This window comes from Tupaia chinensis, unplaced genomic scaffold, assembly GCF_000334495.1.
Source record: "Tupaia chinensis unplaced genomic scaffold, TupChi_1.0 Scaffold148557_1, whole genome shotgun sequence".
Classification (NCBI taxonomy): domain Eukaryota; kingdom Metazoa; phylum Chordata; class Mammalia; order Scandentia; family Tupaiidae; genus Tupaia; species Tupaia belangeri.
Genome location: NW_006208406.1, coordinates 1,680,742 through 1,699,787, shown reverse-complemented (window position 1 = coordinate 1,699,787; position 19,046 = coordinate 1,680,742). Strand labels below are relative to the sequence as shown.

Sequence of the window (19,046 nt, the reverse complement as noted above, 5' to 3'; positions counted from 1 at the left end):
TCCCTACACACCTGTTTGCATGACTGTATTTTTAAGCCAGATGCACGTTACCTATATAAAAAATGTTTTTCATTTAAAAAATTACTGTAATAAAAAAGTTGCCCTGTCCTAGTGCTCCTCTTGTGCCCCAAGGCATGAAAAAGTATCCCTTAAGTATCTATAATATGTATTGCTTCTATGAAGAGACTCTTACCTGAAACAGCTTTACTTAACATTTGCATAATTATAGATATTACTTACTTTATTTGGAATGTTATGGTCAGTTTCTTCTAAAACATATTAGTCATAATGAGTATGTGAGAGTTTAAATCGAAAGTAATTTTGTTCTTTAAGATGCCATTGATTCTTTTAATTTTACTCTCAGCGGTGAGGACAAAAGGATACCACTAGCATGCTTTTTAAGCCTTTCATATATTATCGAAACAGAATCATTCACTGTTATCTGTTTTTGTCCACTTCACGTCTTACAGATTGTAGGTTAAGCAAGCGTTATAATACCACGAAAATATTACAGTAGTATTACAAACCCATTTTTTGTTGTTCCTCATTCTGCACACTTGCTTCAGGAAAATCCCGTTAGACTCAGGGATACATATTTGAAACTGTATCAACTGGCTAAATTTATGATGTAACAGGACACAGATATCCCTTGGCACACTATTTTTGAAAATCTCGTCTGAGGCTGTGTAAGTATTCACTCCTGTTCTTCATTCTTAAGTCTCCAAGAACATAAACTATATGGAAATAAGAATGTTACTGAAAAGCTACCTTTTTAATAGTAAAGTTTCTAAACACAATCCCTAGCCCCCTCCCCCTTCCTGCCAGGGTTGGTAAACTTTTAGCACTGTCAGTTGAAGACTTGTCTTATTGAATAAATCCTTAACTACAATCCAGTTTATCTACATTTTGAAACCAAACTCACTTTTAGGAAAAACACATGCATTACCAAGTAAATTCATGTCAAAGCCACTTTCAGTACTTCTTGAAATAAGAAACAAAGAGAAACTATAAAGACCGTATCTAACATTTTAAAACAACAATGCATATTCTGTCTTGGGTTACTCACTTATCACAATCTCCTGTTATTCTTCTAATAATTTTTTGCCCTTGTGGAATAATTATTGTTATTTGTTGAAATCACCATTATTATAGTCTTCGTGTTGGAAAGGAGGGTCTTAAAAGATGATCTAAGCTGTGGTCTCCAAAACTTAACTCCTCTAAGGAGAAAGCACTTAAAAACAAAATAAAAAGAGCAACAGAAAAAGCAAGGTGGTTCTGATTGGTGGGAGGACTTGTGCTCTCCGTTCCCTCAAACATCAGAGAACTGACACTTTTCCACACTTTCCTAATAATGTGTACAAAATTACAGAGTATACTAATCTGCAAATGCAGTTCTTTCTGATTAAAATGACACCAAAACATGTTAGTTTAAATATGTCTAGACTAATATATTGGAAATTACAGCACTAGAAGATGAAGTACTTTTTCAGATGTGACCCGATCGTGTTAAAATGCAATGGTAGTTGCTGTGGATATTGAAGCAGGACTCCTGCGTAATTAAAGTGGTGCATACAAAATTGTCAGAGCTCTTCTGTATGTCACATTCTGTAGGAAAGAGAACTTTTGCTACAGAGATGCTCTTTTTAAAAAAGAAAGAAAGAAAATGATTGACAATGAATTAGCATCTGTAGGCTGGAGTGATCCCTGAACTCTCATCTTTCTTAACTGAGAAAAGTAAGATTGAGGTTTATTAATTCAGGTACTTTTTGGTGCTTTGAAACATAGATTATCCAAAACAAGTCACTGCTATGTCAAGTATTATGTGGACTCTAATTAAACTCCATTCTGCTGTCATTATCAAAAGTAGTAATGAGCAGGGACCCTGTAAGAAGATGTCAAACTAACAACAAAGGTAATTTGAGCCCGTCTGATGAAAATAAGGGTAGTGGCTGAGTATCTGAAAGAGGGAAAAAAAATCTTTTTCCATTCCCTGCTTTATGCTCAGATAAAAAGACACTGGTCAGTATGATGGTCAGTGCTGCTACTTAGTGGGCCAGAGCCACATAGGAGGCCCCAGTTTGACTCCTAGATCACCCTAGAAAGGAGAAAGTCAGGCAACATGGCAGCACATCTGTAGTTCCACTTCTCAGGAGGTGGAGGCAGGAGGATCATAAACTCGTGGCCAGTGTAGGAAATACATCAAGACCCTGTCTGAAATACTACATACACATACACACATGTACATGCACACATGAAAGCCAGGTCATATATGTGGCTACTGTTAAACCGAGATTGTGCTTGTCAGTGCAGGGCCCCCTGTACTGTGTGTGTGGTCAAAGCAGACAGCAGATGTAATCAGGCTCCTGCTTAGTCACTTCACATATCCATCTAATTTGTACCAGTGTTCCTTTAGGCCAGGCAGTCTTTGTGTCAGTAAATTAGGCAGGCAAGACCCCTCTTTCTAGTAAGAAGAGACAGATAGCAAGCAAAACAAAAACAAACATGAGGCAGGTGAGTAATCCTGAAAATAAAGCAAGATGGGGCCAGCCCAAAATGTACTTCCCTACTTTCCCTCTCTTGTCTTTTTCCGATGGACTCACATGCCCTATTGCCGCCCTTCCACCCCCCAAAAAAAACTACATAGGGAGCCAGATCCCATGTGACTGACTGCAGATCAAATCCCAACCCCAGTGGCTTTAAAAACACATCAGATACATGTACATGCATGCCCCAAATCCTGATGGAACGGAGGAGTAAGTATTGTAGTGTGAACATGCAGCTCTGGAGCTAGGGCACACATGCATGTTCTCTCTCTGGTAAGCACACATGCCCTCTGACCAAAAAAATAATAATTTTGGGCAACAGCAGATGGTGTGGTGGTCAAGGTGCTAGACTCCCACATGGTTGTCTACAGTTCGATTCCTAGACCTGGCAGCTTGAAAATCATGCTGAGCACATGTGCATTCCCAAAATCCTGAGAGGAGAATGAAAGAGAAGGGAATGTGGCATGGCCATCAACCTTAGGGAGTGCTTTCTCACTTTCTTTCTCTTTCTCCTGTGAGTTCATGTGCCTTAAGACAGAAACCTTTCAATAAATAAATAATAATTTAAAAAAAAAAACAGATGGAGAAAGTGAAAAGCATATTTAGAAAGTAAAAAACCTCCCAAGACCTGAATGACAGATGGAGCCAGCCCTACGAAGAGATTCTAGGCAGAAGACATTGCAAATCTCTAAGGCAAGAATTAACCTGGTATGTTGAGGTAATGGGCAGAAGGCCTGTGTAGTCATAGATAGCAGTCCAGAAGCCAGAGAGGATTGGATGTCATATCACATGGAACTTCCGATGTCAAAGTAAGCAGTCTGGATTTGTGCTAAATGTAATGGCATTTCATTGGAAGAGTTTATGGAAAACTGATGTGATCTGGTTTATTTTTTGAAAGGATCACTGGCTGCTCTGTACTTAGGAGACTGGCAGAAATTTCCAGTTGTCTCTAAATATCCATTCTACCATTCCTTAGTTATTCCCTGAATTTTAACTAGGCACACAATTGCCCCAGACGAAGACCAAACATCCTAGCTTCCCTTAGAGTTCGGTGTGGCCATGTGGCTAAGTCTAGTCAGTTAGATATAAGTAGAAAATAATGTATGCAACTTCAGAGAAACTATTGATTTGTTGCTGAGTTTAAGTTTTTATTTCGAGATCACTATAGATTCTGAGCAGGAGTTTGTTTTTGGTTTTGTTTTGGTTTTAGCTTATTTATTTATTTATTGCCATAGGGTGTATGTACTCACCAGAGAGAGACAGATGGGGACAGAGAGAGGGAAAGTGAGAAATTACGCACCAGAGGGCAGAGAGAAACAGAGAGAGGGAAAGTGAGAAATCACCCACCAGAGGGCAGAGAGAAACAGAAAGAAAGTGGAAAATCATCCCCCAGGAGAAATCATCCCCTAGAGGGGATGTGTCCATGCCACAATCCCTTCTTCATTCTCTTTTTAGGATTTTGGGCACGCATATACATATGCCCTGCTTGACTTTCAAGGCACTGGGTCTGAGACTTGAACCATAATCACTACGTGGGAGTCCAGAGCCTTAACCACCACGTCACCCTCTGGCTCTGTTGTTTTTTAACACGTGAGGCATGTGCGCTCACCAGAGAGAAACAGAGAAGGAAAGTGAGAAAGCAACCCCTTGGGGAGTGGTCACGCTGCAATCCCTTCTCTTCCATTTCTCCTTTCAGGACTTGGGGCATGCACACACGTGTGCAGCATATTTTTCAAGCTGCTGGGCAGGACTCAACCGTGCAGTTGGCCATGTGCAGTCCAGCCACCTTAAGCACCATGCCACTGGCTAGCTCTGAGCAAGTATTTTTAAAAGCAAGGCGAATGTTCTCTATCATGTCTTCATTCTTACTGACTAGAATGCAAGAATTGTAGCTGTAATAAAAATGTAAAGGCTGGCACTCCAGCATCAATATCAGACCATAAAGTAACCTTGGAAATGAAAGTCACATACAGCTGATTAATAAGATAGAAAGAGCTCAGGTTTCTGGCACTTGAGTGCTTATCTTATGTTTGCATACATGACAAATGTACTTCCATCTTGTTCAAACAAGTTAGTGTAGGTTTTTTCATTACTCTACCAAATCTAATGCTAACGTTATTGGAACATAAAAAAACTCAGTGAAAGCAACACAACCAGAGATAGAGAGGTGTTGAGTAATCACAGAAATGAAGTCTCAATGCTATCAAGTAAAATTAATCTGGAAAGAGTTTGTAGAGGAAGCAGGTTTAGGCAGTTCAATTCCATAGAAGCGAAAACAGGCCCATGGGTAAGTGCTCAGCCCCACGAGCAGTTAAATGCAGGGCATTGCAAGTATAGTACACCGTTGACCAAGTCCCACGTTTCCCAGACCAACCACTATGGATGGGATGCGCTAAGCCAAATTTGTCCCTATCCCTATCACTATCAAAGGAGAAAGAAAGGCAGCTTCTTTTTTTTTTTGATCAAGTGTCATTCTCCTGCGGTGGTCTTCAAAGTACCGGCCCAGGTCCATCAGCTTCAGCATCACTAGAGAATTTGTTAAAATGCACATTTTTTTTTAAAAAAAGAATTATTTTATTTTACTTTATTTTAATTTGACCAAAGGGAGGAAAAGTGAGAAAGAAGCCACCATGTCTGGGACTCGAACCGCAGTTGACAATGTGGGAGTCCGGCACCCTTAACCACCATCCCACTTGCTGGCCAACATTTTTTTTTTAAGTCCATTCATCTCTTCCTTCAGGAAGGAAGGGAGGGAACGAGGGGAAAGCACATCCCCACCAGAGCATGCCTTGCCATGATCCACTCCCAGTCCCAGATAGCCCAGATTGTGGGCACCTGCATACATCCCCAGTGTGTGCAGGGAGGTCCTGGGATGTGAACCCAGGACATTTTCTGTGTGAGTTCAGTTGTGCTGCTACTCCATCACCCACCCACTGACCCCCAAAATGTAGATCCTTAAGCCCTACCCCAGGTTTCCCTGATCAGAATCTCTGAAAGTACATGTCCTCCCATCTGTGGTTTAATAAGCCCTCTAGGTGATTGTGATGTACACTAAAGTTCGAGAACCGCCATCCCAGGGACTCAGTTTCCTCATCTAGAAATAGGATTTCTGGGTGAGATTCGAACATTTTGTGCCTTAATACATATTACCAGATTGACTTTTCATAAAGTTGTGCCAGATTACAATCCAATAACCACATGTGAATATGTTTCCCTTAGTCTGAGCAACACTTAGAATCTGCATTTTTAAAAAAAAATATTGATTAGTGGGGCCAGCAGGTGACATGGTGTGGTTAAGGCACTCGACTCCCAGATGGCCAACCATCGTTTGAATCCTGGGCCTGACAGTTTGCTTTCTCCCTTTCCCCTCTTTTCTGTGTGTGTCTCTCTGGTTAAATTTAAAAAATAATAATAATAAAATTAAATGATTATTTTTAAAAGGTATTGATTGGTAAGGGAAGTTTTTTTGTTTTGTTTTTTGGGTTTTTTTTTTCTTTTTTGGCACATTTTCCTGATGGTATAATTTTTATTTCCCCCAGTTACTTGCAGTTTTTACTTATGTTTCTGTCTTTAGTAAATGAAGGTACTTTTCACCCAAAAGTATGTGTATGTGTTTATATTAACTTTACCTTTTTTCAATCTTATTTTGTGTTTGACTTGAAGTAGAAATCAGATTTTTCCAAATAGTTAATGCATTTTCTCAAAACCATGTATTAAATCTGTCCTTTTACCAAGGGTTTTCAAATACTAAATTCGCAGGTGTAGTTGTCTGTTTCTGAGCTTTCCTTTTCCTCTGTGTCCTTATCATAAAGTCCTGGAGAATGAGGACCGTATCTGTTGGGTTATTGCCCCCAGGAACTGTCTCACTATCTCTTATACAATGGGTGCTGGATATATTTGTTAACGGGTCATCTCTTTCTTCCCATACCATTGCTATGTTGGTTTTTCTTTTTTCTCTTTTAAAGTGTCTCCATCTGTCTCTTCCATGAGAGTGTGAGAGAGGCAGGCACTCCCAACATGGTCCCCATGTCAGGAGCTACCCTGAGACTCTGGTGCCTGGTGTTCACAGGGAAGCCCCAGGTGCAGTGCCAGGCGCCTCCCATGGAGGTCCAGCATCCCAGAGCTCTGTGTCACTGCTGCACCGCCAGCTGACTTTACCATTGCTACATTTTTAAATTACTACAGTTTTACAAGAGTATATTGTATTTATTGTTTTTATGTATTTTATGTTATTTCTAAATTTTCTCTAGGCAATGTAAGAAAGTTGTCAAGTTGACCATCAGAAACCTTTAAGTTCAAATTATTAAACCCAAGATTATTTTTCTTTATCTTTCTTTCTTTTTGGCTTTAGAGCACAATGTTCTTGTGGGAAGGTGGGGAGTGGGAAATCATCCCCCTGGGGGGATGGCCATGCAGCAATCCCTTCTCCGTTCTCCTTTTGGGATTTCTGGCATATTTTTGAAGCCACCAAGTCTAGGACTTCAGCCGCATACTGACCACATGGGAGCTAGGTGCCTTAACCGTCACAACACCTGGTTTACCCTAAACCTAAGAGTCCGATCAAAACACAATTGAATTTATGACTTTTTGGAAAAAAAATGTTACCTTTACACGCTGTTTTACTATCTAGAAACATGGTACTTCTCCATTTTATTCAATGTATTTATTTACTTGTTTCTTTCGTCTTATCTTCTTACCTAATAGATGTAATAATTTCACAGGTACTTTTCTTGGCATTTCTAGTTTTAAATTACATTGTCTAGGGACCAGCAGTTGGCGTAATGGCTATGTTGCTGGACTCCCATGTAGTCAACCATGGTTTAAGTCCCAGACCCAGCAGCTTAAACTCACACAGGGAGCATGTGCGTGCGTGCCCAAGATCCTGAGAAGAGAATGGAGAGAAGGGATTGCATTGTGGCCATCCCCCCAGGAGGTGATTTCTCACTTTCTGTCTCTCTGTCTCTGTCTTTCTGGCGAGCACACGAGCCCTATAGCAACCCCCCCCCCAAAAAAAAGGCATTGTCTATAAATGACAATTTTGTCTTCTTTCCAGTATTTATTCATTGGCCGGAGTTTCCAGTACTTTTTAAGAAAATTACTCGTTTAATTTTATTTATTCTTATTCTTCTTTAACTTGCTGTAGGTTACGTGCATTAACGAGAGAGAAAGAAAGCCATCACATCCAGGACTTGAACTGCTGTCAGCCATGTAGGAACCCAGCGCCCTAACCACCACACCACCTGCTGGCCCCCAGAATTGCCATTATTTTTTTTTTAAGAATTAATTTATTTGGGGCCCACAGGTGGCATAGTAGTTAAGGACATTGGACTCCCACATGGCCAATCATGGTTCAAGTCCTGGATCTGGCAACTTGCTTTTTCACTTTCTCTCTCTCTCTCTCTCCCATCAAGTTAAAATAAATAAAGTTATATAATTATTATTAATTTGACCAGAGACAGACAGAGGGAGAGAGGGGGAACATGAGAAAGGAAGCCACCAGGTCCAGGACTTGAACTACGGTTGGTCATGTGGGGGTCTGGCACCTTAACCACCACACCACCTACTGGTCCCCAGAATTACCATTATTAAGTAACAGTCAAATCTGTATGACCTTGATTATTTTTTACTATGGGAAGTAGGACTTTTAAACTGGAAAGCCTGAGGACTACTTTCTAAATGTTCTAACTAAAGCTAAAATGACAGTGATTTAGGGTAAAAGGAGATGGGATACACAGCAGCTGTGAGAATCTGTGTTTAGCACCCATGAATAGCACCGGTCTTTATTATTTAAGTGACTTCATTTTTTTTTTTTTTTTTGGAGAGATTTTCGCTATAGGGCGCGTGCGCTCGCCAGACAGAGAGAGACATAGAGACAGAAAGCGAGAAATCACCCCCCAGGGGGGATGGTCACGCCGCAATCCCTTCTCCTCCATTCTCCTCTCAGGATCTTGGGCACGCACGCACACGCGCCCGGCGTGAGATTTAAGCCACCGGGTCCGGTACGCGAACCGCGGTCGACTACGTGGGAATCCAGCGACATAGCCATTACGCTAACTGCTGGTTCCCTAAGTGACTTCATTTTTAAGTCAGATCTGTACACAGGTTATTACAAGGACTCAGTTCATCCCCAGAGCCAAAACTAAGGACGTTAATGGTGGGTACTACCTTTGTAAAGCATTAAATCACAAGCAGTTGCCTGCATTACCAAATCATCTAGTTATGGAGTTTAGAATTTTTATTTTGTTATCAATTTCTACTATAAAGAGCTAGTGTCTTCCTGAGTGCATCATATTTGGGTTTTTGTTGTTGTTTTTCGTTTTTATAAAAATAATTATTTAATTTCATTTATTATTATTATTATTTTCTTGAGAGACTTTTGCTGTAGAGTGCATGTGCTCACTAGAGACAGAAAGTGAGAAACCACATCCAGGGGGGATGGCCACACCACAATCCCTTCTCCTCCATGCTCTTCAGATTGTGGGCACATACACACACATGCCTGGTGTGAGTTTTAAGCTGCTGGGTCTGAAGCTTGACCGCAGTCAACTATGAGGACGTCCAGCAATATAACTATTCTGCCATCTGCTGGTCCCATATTTATTATTATTTCTTATTATTTCTTGGCCAGAGAGAAACAGAGAAGAGGGGAGTGAGAAAGCAAACCTCCAGATCTAGGACTCAAACCACAATCGACCATGTGGGAGTCCAGCAGCTCAACCCCCATGCCACCTGCCAACCATGAGTGTATTATATTTGAATTTGTAGTGTAAGGTATTTCTGGATTCGAGAAATCATTGATTCTTTTATTAAGAGGAAGAGAGAACAGCAGCACATAGATTCAGACTGAAGACAAAAAGAAGCAGTACAGAACTGCTTTGTGTACTAACTAAATAATTCCAGGGCTTGACATGAATAGAACTTGCTTTAATATCTCAGCCCTGTTGTACATAGATCCCGTTACGCAAATACAGAATTTAGAATGGTTAATAGTCCCCACCGTGTCACTAAAAACTATATCAGTAAATATTTCTATCCCTAATTGCTGTGCAGATTTGCCTAGTCTTTGTCATTTTTATATTCACTGACACAGCTTGTTTGGTTGATTGAATTGGAAATAGTAATTATTTGGGGGGAAAAATCGTGAGCAGCCGTCTAAAGTAGAAAAGAATATACTAGGTCAGTGTTTGGCCTTGCGACTTTATTTTCGGGATGATTGCTCTACCCTACCTGCGTTTCCTGTTGGAATTTCATAAATCAGTTATTTTACATGGGCAAGTTTTTACTGGTTATTTTCTATCATTTTTCTGGCACTGTTCATCTTTTTGTCATAGTTGTACTGTTGCTCTCTTGGTTTCAGTTTGTTGATTTCTTGCTCCCCCTGTCTGCTGGCTTTGTAGTTACTGGCTTACAAACTGAATTATAAATGTGAAAACTGGCAAACAGTAAAATAGTCATGCCTGTGACTAAGGGTGAAAGGTAGAGCGAGCACAGAATTTTGACTAGCCGTGTGTCATCTGAGCAGTATGCCTTGGGAGATAGTGTGCTCCAGCAAGATAAGTGGATATAAACATCAGGTCATTGATGACGCATTTTTGCATAGAAAACCAGAAAAGTGCGTCATGACTTTCCCAACGACCTAATATAATAAATATATTATTTGTCAAATTATCAAATATCTATATTATCCTGGGTTTTCTTTTTGATCATAAACCTGTTTTTTAAAAAAGTTCAAGACTCTGTCTCGGATCCAGTGTAAAGATGTGAAGAGTTTGAGGGAAAGGTTGTTCTTACATAAAACAAGATCTTCAATACTACCAGCAACCAAGGAAAGGGAAAGGGGAAGTTCAGCTGTTGAAAGAAGACAGTGCAGACAAAGGTCAGCAAGGGTGGAAGAAACCAAAGATAAAGAGATCAAATCATTAGATTTTAAGATATAAACTGAATGGCAAGAGCTATATCTTTGTACATTCCATGACTTTGAGTATTACTCAATACATACTATTATTGAGTGAGCAGTGGTTTGACTTCTACCAGCCACTTACATCTACATACATTTTAGTGTCTGCAGCTCCCTCACCTCTTACTTCCTGTAAGATATCAAATCTGAATCATGTCATTCATCTCCCCTTCTTTCCATTTTCATACCACTGCTATGCTTCAAGACATTATCATCTTTGCTTCCTAAATGATTTTACCACTTTTCTTTAAAAGTTTTGACTCCACACAACTATCCAGATTATTGGTGTGAAACACAGATGTGACCATGAGACTCTGGGTTTTTTTTTGTTTTGTTTTTGGTTGTTGTTTTTTTTTTTTTTTTTTTGTGTTTTTTTTTTTTTTTTTTTTTTTTTTTTTTTTTTTTTTTTTTGAGAGGTTTTTGCTGTAGAGCGCGTGTGCTCGCCAGACAGAGAGAGATAGAAAGCAAGAAATCACCCCCAGGGGGGATGGCCACGCCGCAATCCCTTCTCCATTCTCCTCTCGGGATCTTGGGCACGTACGCACATGCACCCGGCGTGAGTTTTAAGCCACCGGGTCCGGGATGCGAACTGCAGTCGACTACGTGGGAGTCCAGCGACATAGCCATTACGCTAACTGCTGGTCTCTGAGACTCTGGTTTAAAAGCCTACAATAGCACTTCATTATAGTCAGAAGTCTAAACTCTGGCACGGCATTCAAGATTTTTTACAATCATATCTCATCTGACTTCTTTTTAACCTGCTATACTACCATTCCCTTCTAACATGCTAACATACTGTAGTACTCCCGGTTCTCCCTACAACCTGCTGGATATTAGTTTTTGTTTAAGGTATTTCTTTAACCATCTTGCAGATTTAGGTCCTGTAAGTGTCAACCAGAATATGCCTTCTTTTTCTGAAGTTTTCCTTACTCTAGTCCTCTTAATCTCTAGCAGAATGAATGGTTCCTTTTTCTGTGCTTCTATTACAGTTTGTGTATACTTCCTGTTAAACTCCTTTTCTGGGCCAGCCCCATAGCACAGCAGTTAAGTAATATGCGGGAGAAGCCAGATTCCACATGGCCAACTAGGATTTGAGTCCTACCCAGCCTAAGTGACTTGATAAACACACCAGGTTCCACGTACCTACCTAGGATCCTGATGGAATGAAGAGTTTAGGAAACAGGATGTGGCATGACTAGGCCTGTTGGGGGGTATGTTGTCTGTCTGTCCATCTGTCCCTCTTTCTCTCTCCCAGGCATGCAGCCTCTGGCATTAAATAATAATAATAATAATAATAATAATAATAATAAATTTTTCACCTAGTAGATCATTTTGACAATAGATTGATTCCTGCAGATGCTGGTTTGTCCTGTTGTTTATCATTTGTTTAGGGATTTTTATTGCCTGGCAATAAAAAGTGCTGTGCACATCATGTTCTTTAACCTTCACAACAGCCAATAAGGTGATATCATTAGTATATCGCCCACATTTTACATATAAGCAAACTAAGCTAAAAAGGCTTCACAGTTGGTACACGGCAAAACTTAAACCCTAACCTGGACTGACCTAACTCCTAAAGTACACACTGTTAACCATTTTGCTATATTTCTTTCTCCACACCGTGTATCCTCTGTGCCTACTCATCTAGCTAACTCTGTAAGTGCTTATTGACTGAGTGAATAATAACTCCAGTTTACACAGTAGTTTGGGGCAGGCTGGTAACATGGTTTCCATTGAATGTGAGAGTGTACTGTTCATAAAAATAAATGTTTTTTAAAATCTTCAGAGCACACAAAACAATTCAGTATGTTGCTGATTGGGTCTCAGAAATGTTTGAGTTGGAGGAGAAAAGCTTTGGTGTCTAAACATGGCTAGCTTTTTGTAACACGGAATACAGCATAGTACTGCACAACTATAAAACAACTTGAATTGATTTCTAGGAGACTGCTGCCCCCTTACTTCTGTCTTTATTATGAATATTCTCACAAATCCGATCATCTAATTGAACTTTCATTGGCATAACACATTGCAGAGCTAGCTATAATGCATGTAAACTCTGAGATGGAGTACAGTAAATAGAGAAATAAGGGTAGTAAAAATCATTGCAAAAAAAAGTGTTTTTTCAAACTGTATCAACTTGAAAGATGCTTTAAATGCCATGTATTATTAATACTTGTATAAAATATGTGCAAAATCAAATTATGTCTTTTCTTGGGTTGTCTTAAGAGTCAAATAGTAACTCAGAATGTAACATTTAACACTTTTAAATCTTAAGAAATAGCGATTTTAGGTACCAGCAAATGGCGTAATGGTTAACATAACTGGACTCCCACATGCCGACCGCAGTTTGAGTCCCGGACCCGGAGACTTGAAACTCAGACCGGGCACATCTATCTGTGTGCATGGCCAAAATCCCAAGAGGAGAATGGAAGAGAAGGGATTGCAGCGTGGCCATCCCCTCTGTGGGGAGTGATTTCTCACTTTCTGTCACTCTGTCTCTGTCTCTGTCTCTCCTGCAAATGCACAGACCCTACAGCAAAAAGTCTCTGTCCAAAAAAGCAAAAGAAATAGTGAGTTTAATTGATCTTTTTTTGTTACCTGATTGTCCTTATAGGCTTACTAAAATGTAGCAATTTTTAATTTTTTTTAACTTTGCTTTTCTTTTATTTCTCTAGTGTTGTTAATAACAATACTTGTAGTGGAAGGAATTGCTGTGGCCCAAAAGACTCAAGGTAAAGTATTTATACTGATAACTTATTGCATGTTTTGACAGCGGGATAGCTTATCAGAAAGGATTGCAACTTTTGTGTACTATTTTAATCATCTCTATGGGTGTTTTAGTGACCTAAGGCTTTCTGTCAACCTATCAGCCTCTATTTATTGGGTTGAACTGCACTGAAGTGGAGTAAATTGTCAACATAAAGTCTTGCCCTGATAATTTTTAAAAATTAGCATCACTAGTAACTCTCCGTACACTGTGGATTATGTCCAAAAATTAAATGAGATTTATCCTTTATCACTGAGCAAAAATACAATCCCCTTGTCCAACATGAACAAGTGAAACATTTCCATCGTATTTTATTCAAAGCCCTTTGGTACTGTTCTGATTGTCCTGATTTATACAAGAGTAGCTACTGTGATTTTTGAGCTAGATTTTTCATGTCAGAGTTTAGTATATTTCCTGTGTAACCTTATCTATTTTTAATCTTCTCAAAGTTAAACATACATATGATAAAAATCAAAGCATTTTTAAAAATTAATTAGAAAAAAGCAGCCCTCTGACCTACATCAACCCACTTCTTTTGCTCCATAGAAATAGCACTTTTGTTTTTGTTTTGTTTTGTTTTAATTTACTAAGGGCACACGTGCTCACAGGAGACAGAGAGTTGGGGGCCTGGGGTGAGTAAGAAAGCACTTCCTGGGAGGATGACCACATCACAGCTTCTCCTCCTAGTTCTTAAGGGATTTGGGGCCCACACATAGACACAACTGGCATGTTTTCCAGGCTGCCAAGTCCCGGACATGAACTGCACAGCCAGCCATGAGATCCTGCCACCCTAACCACAGGCCACTGGCTAGTCAAGGAATACCACTTTTTTTTTTTTTTTCCCAGAAAAAAAAGTTATTTATTTATTTATTTATTATTGTTATTTTAATTCACCGGGGGAAAGAGAGAGAGGGAGAGAGGGAAAGTGAGAAAGCAAGCCGCCAGGCCTGGTACTCAAACCACAGTCGACCATGTGGGAGTCCACCCTGATCACCACACCACCTGTTGCCCCCAAAATACCACTTTAACAGATGTTTTTTTCTGATAAGTTTTTTGCTATAGGGTGTGTACACTCATCAAAGAGAGAGAGAAAATTAGAAGCTCCCCCCACCCCACCACCAAGGGGCATAACTATACCCAATCCCTTCTCCAATCTCTTCAGGATTTGGGGCACACACACTCGGTGTGATTTTCAAGCCTCCAGGTTCAGGACTTGAACTGTGTAGTCGGTCATGTGGGCTCTAGGGCCTTAACCTCCACACCACCTGCTGACCTAGTAGATTCTTTTGATATTTCTCTTTGTATCTCTAAATAATATGCTATACTGCCACATTTTGACTATTTCAGCTTCAGACATTAGATACTGATTTCTCAAGATAGAAGATGAGAATTTAGCTCCTTCATGCACCCACCGTCCACCTCCCTCCACACAAAAAAAGTTCACTTACTTTCCATTTGTGCCATCTTCTTGATACAGTGATCGTAATTGCGGTTAAGCTAGTATTCAGGATTTGCATTAAGTCACTCATTGAGCTTTTTTTTTTCCTTGAGAAGTTTTTGCTATAGGGCACGTGTGCTTGCCAGAAAGACAGAGCAAGACAGAGAGACAGACAGCGAGAAATCACCCCCCCAGGGGGGTTGGCCACGCTGCAATCCCTCCTCCTCCATTCTCCTCTTAGGATCTTGGACACGCACACACACGTGCCCAGCGTGAGTTTAAGCCACTGGGTCCGAGACTTAAACCGCAGTCGGCTACATGGGAGTTCAGCGACATAGCCATTACGCTAACTGCTGGTCCCACTCATTGAGTTTTTCCAATATGAATTTTGTCTTTGGGTTTATGATTTTTTTTCTTTAAATTGCCTTTCTTTTGTTTTCTCTTGTTTTATATTTTTAGGAATTTCTGTTATTTGGTTGTGGCCCTCTTATTTTTTCATTTTTATCTTTTCTATTTTCCATTTCTCTCTCTCTCTTTTTATTTTTTCGCTTTATTTTCTAGGAGACTTCCTCAATTTTTTCCCCTCAACTATAGATGAGAAAACCTTTTCTGTCTAGAATATGGATAGTTCTTGAGGCTTTTAGGCCATATGGTCTCTAGAACAACCACTTACCTCTTCTGTTGTGCTGTGAAATTCACAGTGATGAATAGGGATCTATTCTGGTAAACATCATCACATTCACAACAGGCATCAGGTCACATTTGGCTGAGGCTATGGTGTGCTGACCTCAGCTTTAAGTTTTTAATGATTTTTTTTTTCATTTCTTCTGTTTTTGAAAGCCTTCTTTTTGTTTTCTGAATAATGTTTTTTAAAGAATACCTTTTGGAGCCAGCAAGTGGTGTAGTGGTTAAGATGCTGGATGCCACATGCCAACTCAGTGATGAGTTCTAGACCCGGTGACTTAAAAAAGACACTAGGTGTGTGTGCATACATGCCCAAAATCCTGAGAGGAGAATGGAGGAAAAGGGATGGTGGTATGGCCATCCCTCTTGGAAAGTGATTTCTCACTTTCTCTGTCTCTCTCTGGCAAGCACTCACCCTGTGGCAAAAATCTAAAAATAAAGGGACCAGGAAATGGCATAATGGTCATGTCACTCGACTCCCATGTAGTTGACTGTGGTTTGAGACCGAGCAGCTTAAACTCACACCAGGCACATGTGAGTGCATGCCTAAGATCCCAAGAGGAGAATGGAGAAGGGATTGCAGTGTGGCCATCCCCCTGGGGGTTTTTCACTTTCTGTCTCTCTGTCTCTCTAACAATCACATGCACCCTATAGCAAAAATTTCTTAAAAAAAGAAAGAAAATCTTTGTTCTTGTTTTATGGATATTTTGCATATCTGTCTCTATAAAGAGATTAAATGATGTGTTTTGAGTTGTTACTGTTATTTAAATTTTTTTATAGTCTTTATTTTCTTAGAGTTGCTTCTTTTCTGTTTGTTTTGGTCTATTTTCGTATATGAGGCTTTCCTCAAAGGCCTGGTGATCCTTGAATGGCTCATATTTCAAGAGGGGAACTAAAAAGCTGATCACTAACTGTTGTAGGTATAGGCAGGGATTTTCTTCTGTGGCCTTCATTGTTTAGTGACCTGACTTAGAAGAACCCCAGAGTCAGCATTGTTGAATCTTTCTTAGGACTGGTTAGACACCCCAGAGAGGAATTTCTCCATTTCCTGCTTAAAGTCTAATCTGACCAAGAGGCCTTGGGTGAATTCAGTGGGAGTCAGGACTGAGAGTATCATTCACTAATCTACCTGTTTTCAGGTAGTGTTTTTACTATAAGTTTTATAGCTATGCCTGCTGTCCTCTATCCCTGTTTTACCTTCTCCAAAGAAATAATCTTGTTTTCTGAAGCAGTATAAGAGCAGCAGCTACTGGGCCAGCAGGTAGCATGGAGGTTAAGGCAGGTGGGTCCCCCATGGCCAACTGCATGGTTCAGGTACCAAATCCAACAACTTGAAACTCATACCAGGGACTAACACACTTGTGTATCTGTGGTCAAAAAATCCTGAGTGGAGAATGGAGGAGAAGGGATTCTGTCATGGCCATCCCCCATGGAAGGGTGATTTCTCACTTTCTCTCTCTAGCAGGCACACATACTTTATAGCATATTTAAAAAAATTTTTTTATAAAAGCAACTGCTTAGATTCCTGGAACAGGGAAAGGTATTAGAAACAAATTGATTTTCAATGGACTTTAACCAAGCTGCTGCTGTTTCTCCTCTTCCTCTTCCTCCCCCTCCTCTTCTCCCTTTCCTTCTTCTCCTCACCCTCCCCTCCTTCACCCAATTTTGCACACCACTTTTCAACCACTTCTTTTTTTAAAAATGAATTATTTATTTAATTCCATGTATTATCATTATTATTTTTTAATTCAGTCAGAGAGAGAAAGGGAAAGCAAGAAAGCAAACTGTCAAGTTCGGGATTCAAACCATGGCTGGTCATGTGGGAGTCCAGCACCTCAAACACTTTGCCACCTGCTAGCCCCTCACCCCACTTCTAATACTATCTGTTGTTGCTATTGTATCTACCTCTTTGGACTTACTGGCTTAAATCCTTGGATGCTTTTTTTTTTTTTTCACATAAAAATTTTTTAGTTTATTAATCCTCTCATGAAAAATCTACACAATCACCGCAGATAGCCATTGCAGAATCTTTACTCCTTTGACTTTTTGCCAGCACCAACATTGGCCTTTGCAGTCCCCCTGACTTTCTTCATTCTGTTCTTGCGTTCCTCTCACTGTTTTCTTGACATCTTTTTCTTCTCATAAAGGCCATGTCTTGCAAGTCTATGTTTGGGTTCATTTTTCTTCGCATAATCCAAAGAATCGTAAATCATGCCAAAGCCAGTTGTCTTGCCACCACCAAAATGGGTTCTGAACCCAAACACAAAGATGACATCTGGTGTGGTCTTGTACATCTTTGCTAGTTTTTCATGAATTTCTGTCTTAGGTACTGTTGCCTTTCTGGGGTGGAGGACATCAATGACCATTTGTTTCCTCTGAAGTAGACGGTTGGTCATGAATTTCCTGGTTCGGATAGTTACTATGTCATTCATGATGGCAATATATCCTCAAGCAGCCAGGGACGAAAAGAGCCCTTGGATGCTTTTTTAAGTGGGGTTGGGGAGAGAGCAGAACTAAATGAATGTATTTAACCCATGGTCTTTAACTACAATCAATCAAATTTTTGAATCTCATTTTTGTGACAAATCAAATATAAAATGATCACAACAGAGATCAACTCCTGGGACCTTTTCCGAATTTTGTTGAGTTTTACTGATACATCAGATTCCCCCACGTGGTTCTTTGCCCTTGTAAAGTATAGACTTTTACTTCCCTATTCTCCTACATGGTAAACTTGTCCCTTAGCAGCAGGTTTTCCTAGCAAGCACAGCATACCTTCTACTTCTGCCATACTCAATTTATTGTGTTAAAGTTGGCAGTGGTTCTTATGAAATTAGGTGTATGTAACATACACTGCAACTGTTTAGAAGCTGTGGGGAAGGGACCAGTGGGTAGCATAGTAGTTAAGTTGCTAGATTTCCACATTGCTGGTCACAATTTGAGTCCCAGACCTGGTGGTTTGAAACTCATGTGTGCCCAGAATCCCAGGAGAAGAATGGAGGAGAAGGGATTGCAGTGTGACCATCCCCCTTGAGGGAAGATTTCTCACTTTCCCTTTCAATGTTTGTCTGTCTCTCTCTGGCTAGTGTTTGCACCTGATGGCAAAAATCTTAAAAAAAAAAAAAAGAAAGTTGTGGGGAAAAGAGACAAATGCTAGTCTGTCTTGCTGTAATTAATTAATGTTTTAAATGCTATTTTTCACTAAGATGGACAAAATATTGGAATGAAGCACATTCCTGCAACCCAGTGTGGTATTTGGGTTCGAACCAGCAATGGAGGTCATTTTGCTTCACCAAATTACCCTGAGTCATATCCACCCAACAAGGAATGTATCTACATTTTGGAAGGTAATTTAACCAATTTCTCTCATCAGATGAATTTTTACTTTAATTTGACCAGAGAGAGAGAGAAAATGAGAAAGCAAGCTGCCAGTTCCAGGATCTAGTGCCTTAACCACCATGTCACCTGCTGGCCCCTCAGTTCATCAGTACTTATAAGAAACTTTTTTGATAAATTTAAACTTACTGGACCAGCCCTGTGGCCTGCTCGTTGAGGCAACTGGATCTGCATGGCCAACAACATGGTTTGAATTCTGGACCAGGTAGCTTGACTAACATGTTGCCAGGCGTATGTGCATGTGTGTGTGCCCCAAATCCC

At 40.1% G+C, this 19,046-nt stretch overlaps 1 protein-coding gene across 1 annotated transcript in view; it reads left to right on the top strand.

Moving 5' to 3' along the window:
• NETO2 (neuropilin and tolloid like 2) overlaps window positions 1-19,046 on the top strand; it is a 79,836-nt gene that overhangs the window by 3,381 nt on the left and 57,409 nt on the right. The window contains exons 2-3 of the mRNA XM_014585003.2: window positions 13,176-13,232; window positions 18,596-18,736. Coding sequence (XP_014440489.1) covers window positions 18,613-18,736 — 124 coding nt within the window. The 5' untranslated portion in view covers window positions 13,176-13,232; window positions 18,596-18,612. The remainder of the gene's footprint in view (window positions 1-13,175; window positions 13,233-18,595; window positions 18,737-19,046) is intronic.